Source organism: Gekko japonicus, unplaced genomic scaffold (assembly GCF_001447785.1).
Source record: "Gekko japonicus isolate JY-2015 unplaced genomic scaffold, Gekko_japonicus_V1.1 scaffold1875, whole genome shotgun sequence".
Classification (NCBI taxonomy): Eukaryota; Metazoa; Chordata; class Lepidosauria; order Squamata; family Gekkonidae; genus Gekko; species Gekko japonicus.
Window position 1 is genome coordinate 290,967 of NW_015167592.1, and position 7,194 is coordinate 298,160.

At 47.9% G+C, this 7,194-nt stretch overlaps 1 protein-coding gene across 1 annotated transcript; it reads right to left on the reverse strand.

Moving 5' to 3' along the window:
• Positions 1-2,105: 2,105 nt before the first annotated feature.
• Positions 2,106-5,021, reverse strand: LOC107112753 (UDP-glucuronosyltransferase 1-6-like). The gene is made up of 2 exons (XM_015413940.1): positions 4,158-5,021; positions 2,106-2,189 (listed from the first exon to the last, which is right to left on the reverse strand). Exons 1-2 carry the CDS (start codon positions 5,019-5,021, stop codon positions 2,106-2,108), a joined length of 948 nt encoding a protein of 315 aa, XP_015269426.1.
• Positions 5,022-7,194: the final 2,173 nt, after the last annotated feature.

The following is a 7,194-nucleotide window of genomic DNA, read 5'->3' on the forward strand; positions in this document are numbered from 1 at the left end:
CCAGGAACCTAGCCTCCTGATTGGAGTGGGCTAGGATCCGCATAGTCCATTGTCTCTTGGAGCGAAGCTCCACGTTTGTCTCTGGACTTGTCTGGACTGGATACATTACAGAAGCAGACAGCAACTCCTGGAGCCCTCATATGCCTGGGAATTTAGTTCCCAGTACAGAACTCCAGGCCCACATCTGATCCAAATTTCTTGTGGTGGCCACATGTCTATGATTGGGACTTTGTAATGTGTGAACTGGCTACAGTGAGAGATGGGTGTGCAAAGAGATCTCTGGGGAAAAGAAAATGTATGAAGGCAGTAGCTTAGTGGTGAGGGACACAGACTTCTGATGATGCAGAGGAAGACTGAGAGTGAAGTGAATGGCCAAGCTCCTTGGAGGAAGGCTAGGGTGAAAATAAAAATCACTAGATAGATAAACAGATAAATAGATATGGGTTGGCTCCAGTTCTTGGAGCTTCCTGGGGGGGAAAAAGGTCTCCCGTGGACCCTCATTGCACATGTATGCAGAGACATGCCCTCGCCTCGTGCTGGTGTCTTGTTTGCACATCTCCATCAGTACCAATTGGTTTTCAGGAAGTGAAGCACCAATCACCTACTAACCCCCCACCACCTGCATGTAATATTTGAGGAAATCTGTTTCAGTGTATGTGGAGAAATGTGCACAGGCTGAGTCTCTGTTCTCCCATGTACCCAGGGTTGAGCTTGGTTTGTCTTGGGGGTGCGGCTGTGCTGTACGTTCACACCTCTTTGTTAGCCCTTGTATTTACAGGCTAATTTGCTGCCATTCATTGACCTTACCAGCCACCTGATCCAATTTCAGCCCTACTGATGCATCTTGACTGTGACTGGTCCTTCCTTACGGCTGCCTTCCCACCCTCTCTTTTGCTGTGAGTGGGCCTTGAGGAGATTTCATTTCATTGTGGCTGAAGAAGTGTGCTTGCCAGGGGTCGTTTCATAGAAAAAGAGCTATGGGAACTCATTAGCATAACTCATTAGCATATGCCACACCCCCTGACATCACCGGAAGTGTGTCATAAGGCCACACCCCCTGACATCACCGGAGGTGTGTCATAAGGCCACATCCCCTGACATCACCGGAGGTGTGTCATAAGGCCACACACCCCGCCCCCAACGGTCCCAGCCACCACCGCTGAATGAGGGCCGGAAGCGGGGCGGCCAGAAGCAGGGGGTGGGGCTTCGTCATGTGCCCCGCCCCCTGTACCTCACCCGGGGGAACTGCGATCCCCCGCGATCCCCCCCAAATGACCTCTGGTGCTTGCACATGAAAGCTTATACTTTGAATAAAACTTTGTTGGTCTTAAAGGTGCCCCTGGACTCAAACTTTGTTCCATCAACAGCTGTTTCTTAGTTCCGTTCCTCGTCACCCTGTCAGCTGGAAATGAAAGAGGGCCCTGCACTATCCAGAAACTTCCAGGGCGGTCTTTCATTTCCATCTGGGAAGAAGGCTAGAGAAGGGTCTGAGTGTGGCCTCTCTGTTGCGTATGAAATGGAATGGAATGAAGGTATTGAGCTTGAACCTGACTAAGGTATTGTAAACCGACCTATCAGAACAAAGGAAGTTCTGGAGGGAAGCAAAGTGATTGGTCTTTATGTGCTGTATTTGATTGGACCTTATCTGACATGTGGGCGTGGCTTGCCAAGCCCGGACTGTTTAAAAAGGCGCCTGTTGCTCCATAGTTTGTCTTGTTCTGGTCCTTCTGACTTCGTGTTCAATAAAGCTGTTATCACTGTTCACCTGCTGCCTCGAGTCTCGTATCTAACAGCCTCAGTTCAAGACTTTGCCTTCCTTCAAGTCCTTTCGTCACTGCATGGGGATTAGAAGAGGGGGAGAGAGCCAGGCTCAGCTGCTTCTGACTCCTGCACCGTTCTTTCTCCCACTTCAAGCTCCATTTGCATGTATTGACAAGGCTTAAAGGAGTGTGTACTTCACACAGCCCCATAGCCAGAAATGTTGGGTTGGTGGGGCATGGGGAAAAATTGTGGGGCAGCAGGGAAAGGGAAGGAGGGAGTGGGGAGGGGCAGCAGCTGTTGTGGGGCATGCCTCCCATTTGAGGGGGCAGAACCCCGAAATGTGGCTATGGGCCTGACTTCATGACTTCCTCCTGAGCATCTTCCAAGCCAGAAATGGAGCACAGGGCCTCTGGGGTGATCTCTTGTTTCTGGCTGGGAGAAGAACCAAGGGGGGAACAAAAGGAGATGCCCTCCTTCAAGCCCTTTCCCTCTCTCTGGTCAGGGGTCAATCGGGAGTCGATGGTGGGCCTTCATGGAGCACTGACACTTGCCCAAATAAATTGCTTTCTCGACACATCCGTTTGGTTTATGGTCACTGAAATTGTCTGAAGCCAACGTGTTCCTATACAAAATGGTGAAACATCACAAGAATGCAAATACTATGCAAGAACATAAGCCTTTTTGAATTAATTGTGGTTTCCCAGTGAGTTCATTGTAGATTTCAAAATGTCCACCAGAAATCCAGATCAGAAGGGCCGGGACGACAATATTTAACCCAAATCCATCATTTCTTCCTAATTTCAGTATAATGTCTAGGACATCTGAAGTCGGTAAGGTACAAGAAGCATGGACAGCAGAGAAGCTGAACCTTTTTTGAAGTCTGCCATGCAGGCATCTATGGAACTTAGCTGCAATTTATATTTGTAGGCAGGGCTCTTCCTTCCTTCCTTCCTTATTTGGTGATAGCGCCGGCCGCAGCACAGAAAGAACACCCACCATCTTACCACCCCCTCTCATAGCTTTGCTTTTACTCTTGCAAGATTAAATGCGGTACCATCTGCAGAATTAAAGGGATGTTTCTCACGAACTCCGTATTCAGACAGGCTTTGTACCTGCGCTTCTGTATACTGAAAACTCATGAACTTTTAAACATTTTTAAAAGAATTTTGTCGAAGAGGTTCTGGAACTCTGTTCCGGCACATTCCCTCAGAAAAGAAAACCCTGCTTGCAGGTCTTGAGAAATGGGCTTTACTTTGCTACACCGACGTTCTGCCCATACACTCAGCCACTCACAGCAGCGTATGTGGGTGTTGTTGTGGTTTCCTATGGAAATACTATCAAGCTCTTGACCTGTTCTTCTTCAGCAGCAAAACTACCATTCAGTGCCCGCCAAAATTCTACTATAGTACTGTCATAGACCACTCTGGGTTAGTGTGAGAGATGAGTCTTCATTGGTGAAGGAGAATCTGCCCTTGAGACCTGCTCTGGCAGGTGTTCCCTGCAAGGCAGATTCCTCAGTGCCTCCATGAAGAGACTCTTCACCAGCACTGACACTGCCCCCAGCCAGCAGGGTCCTCAAGCCAGGAAGCTCCAGCATGGATGTGCCTGCTGCCAGACCCACCACATTCTCTCGCAGGACCCCAGGAGAAGAGAAGGGGAAGAGCTAGGGCTGAGTCCTGGACCAGGGGCAGAGATGTGCACCTGGCAGCCCAAAGCCTCCCTTCTGCTCAAGAAGCACCAGAAGAAACCAATGAGTCACCGCAGGATCTCTGCTATTACAGCTCATCTCCAGACTACAGAGATCGGTTCACCTGGAGAAAATGGCTGCTTCAGAGGGTGGGCTCCATGGCATTGTCCCCTGCTGAGGCCCCTCCCCAAACCCCACCCTCCCCAGGCTCCACCCCCTAAATCTCCAGGTATTTCCCCAGCCAGAGCTGATAACCCTAATCTTTGCCCAACTACTCCTCATGAGTAGAGAAGATGACTCAGCTTGTGAGTTGAGCCTAATCTAGGACCCAGCATTCCCTGTAGAGAAACGCCCTATATAAGCCTGCAGTGAGTCCAGACCCAGTGTGGGATCAACTTTTCTATGATCCAGCAGACTAGCCTACTGGCCGCTTCTTATGTTCATTGATAGCCCTTTGAATCTTTTTTGTCTATGCCCTGGACTTGCTTTTGGACCTTAACCTTGGACTAGGAAAGCTTCTGGCTTCTTCCACTGCTTTGGTAGCATTCATTACACTGATAATGCCGAAGCAACACACTCCTGGTTTATATGCCTAAATGTTAATTATTGATTCGTGTTTGTTCCACATATTGTGACACTCAAACATCCTTTCCGGCTGAAATGAACATATATTCCTTACAGACTTTGACCATAAAAAAAGATGACATACCTGTGGCAGGCGTTTCCTTTCCTCACAGTTGATGCCTCCTATGAAGACCATGTTAGGCATAAGAGGCCGGGGAAACTCAAACACAAAGTCATAGCGCAAAAGCCAGATGGAGCCGTTTCTGTAAAGCGTCGGTAAGTGAATATCTCTCTGCAGGAACTCTGAAGCGATATCTTGGTACTTGTTATAAAGAGTCTTAAAAAGCGAGGTCTCTAAAGAATTTACAACCAGATTAACCACACGTTGGGGGAAAGTCATTCGGTCTGTGTGCCTGGTATAGCATCGTGGGACATAGGAAACAGGGTTCGGAGATTTACAAATGGCATGCTCTAAACTGCACGGGAACCCACGAAAGAAGTACACAGAGGGGATGGAGAGATGTTCGGCCAGGATGACTCCACATGGCAAAGCCGGATCTGTCAACAGCGCATCGAAATGACTTTGTTCCAGGTGTTTTATGACTTCTCTGTTCTTCAGAAGACTGTCGCAGTTGTGGAAAAACAGGTCTATTACATACATGTTGTTTCGGTATTCTTGAAGGATTGTGTAAGGAAAAGGAACCCTACGGAACAAGTTTCTGGCAAACGTCTGAAATCCCTTTTTGAGTTCCTCTTCCGAATATGGCACTGGGTACGTTTTCCTCTCATAATACTCTGATTCTTTCAGGAGCAAATTTGTTTCTGGTGCCACCACCACTATTTCATGTCCTCTCTCATGAAGCTTCTCAGCCACACTACGCATGCTGAGCCAGTGGCTCCCATCTTGAGGAATCACTAGCAGCTTCTCACTTCCGACGAAGCTGAAGGCGGTTAGTAAAAAGAAAAGCCAGCTAGTCAATCTGTTAGGCTGGAGAAGTAGGAAAGTCATCTTCTCTGCTTGGAAAAATGCTATCGATGAAAGGAACCTTTTGCCTGCTTTTTAAGTTCAGGAATGAGAAAGAAATCTAAATGTAAGCCTTCCGTGCTTGTTAATCATTAGTTCACCACAATCTATGGACATTGCATGGCTGAACAGTTCTGTGAGAATGTTTGTTCTGTAAAGGTTGCATCAGGTGAAACAGCAAACACTGAAGGAAGACTAACTACAGTTAGAAGAAGAAGAGTTTTTATACTCTGCTTTTCTCTACCTTAAGGAAGAGGAGGAGAAGAAGAAGAGACTGGATTTATACCCCGCCCTCGGAGTCTCAGAGCGGCTTACAAACTCCTTTCCCTCCCCCTCCCCACAACAGACACCCTGTGAGGTAGGTGGGGCTGAGAGAGCTCTGACAGAAACTGCTCTTTCAAGGACAGCTCTGACAGAATTATGGCTTGCCCAAGGTCACCCAGAAGCTGCAAGTGGAGGGGTGGGGAATCAAACCCGGTTCTACCAGAGTAGAGTCCGCGCAGTCAACCACTACACCAAACTGGCTCTAAGGAGTCTCAAAGCAGCTTACAATCTCCTTATGAGGCCGGTGGGGCTGAGAGAGTTCTGAAAGAATTGTGACTGGCCCAAGTTCACCCAGCAGGCTTCATGTGAAGGAGGATTAGGGAATCAAACAGCTATGCAGTATGAGAGCTAACTGGTGAACTGACTACACACCCTAAGTAGAGCAGTTCATTAAGAGAGGAAACTAATTTGGGGCACAATAAAGAAATAGTAAAGTGAACCAAGTAATTTTTATAACTAACTGAGGTCTGGGTTATATGCTGAGAGAAAAGCCAGTCTTAGATTTAATTCGATCATAACACCAAATCATGGTTAAGGAAGCAGTTTGCAATTAGCTAACAAACTAGACTAACAAACTAGACGAAGACATTTTCCCCAGTATCAAGTTTCCCCCTGAGTGGTTTTCTATTCATGTGTGGCTTTCCCTGGTTTCCGCAGATTATCTCTTCCTCCCTGGCGCAAAAACACAGTTTGCTGTGCAGCATGGGAATTCCTGGAAATGGGGTATTCGGATGCCACACGCCAAGAGGGGGAAAACTGCATTTTTGCGCCCTGGAGGGAGAGATCATCTACGGAAACCAGGGAAAGCCGCAGATGAATAGAAAAGCAGGTGGGGGGAAACTTGACACTGTGGGAAACGTCTAAGAAAACATGATTTGAAATGAATTTTGAAGCAGTGAGCTGGATCCTGCCATTACTTCCATTGGGACGAAGAGAAGGGAGTGCATCAGATTCTCTGTCACAAGTTGTTCTGCAGAGGTGAAGGATATTTTGGAAGCCCAATAACTATCCATTGTTTTTGCCAACTGCCAAATTCTCAGAATGCTGTTGCATCGCACAGAATCAGCCACTGAGTGGCATGACCAATAAAAACAGCTCCATCCCACTTTTACAGGTAAAGTCTACTGCATGTATCCAAACGGTCTCTAGCCACGTCCTTGCAAGGACCTCTCATGCACAGGCTATTTCATACAGAGCTTCTCCCTGGTCCTGGTGACTGATCGAAAGCACTGCCACGGGTCTCTTTATTCATAGGGGATTTCTGGAATCTCATTCTCTTGACCTTGTCATAGTTTGCTGCACCAAGGCCTGGTATGCAGTGGAGCCCATGAGGAAACAGCCCCAGGATGGTGGCACATTGCATCCTGTAGTGGTGGCAGGTCAAGCTGTAGTGGTGGCAGGTCCCTTGCAGGCTACCCAATATGCCTCTTTCATTGGAAAGGACATTTTGGTTGGGGGAAGGGTCCTGCTCCCAGGGGGCATCTGCAGAGGCCCTCAACCTGGGTTCACAGCAGCCCCCTGAAGAGAGTCTGGTCCCATCGATCATGGATGTTGTCTTGCCTTCTCAGGATGCACGTCATCATTGACAGGAAACCTTACGTATGAGGATGGACTTTTAGTTGGCAACACTTGGTGCGCGCACGCACACCCACACTCATACCCTGGCTGGATCCCCATAAGAACCACCAAGCTGTCAGTATTTTGCTGGGGAGGAAGAGCCTCCTGTGGTAAGAAATATTGAAAGATGGAAGTATTTGGGTTTAAAATGAACCAACTAAGTTATGAATTCCATATACAATATCTGGCTCTGCCCTGGCTAGAAAAAGAAAAAAAA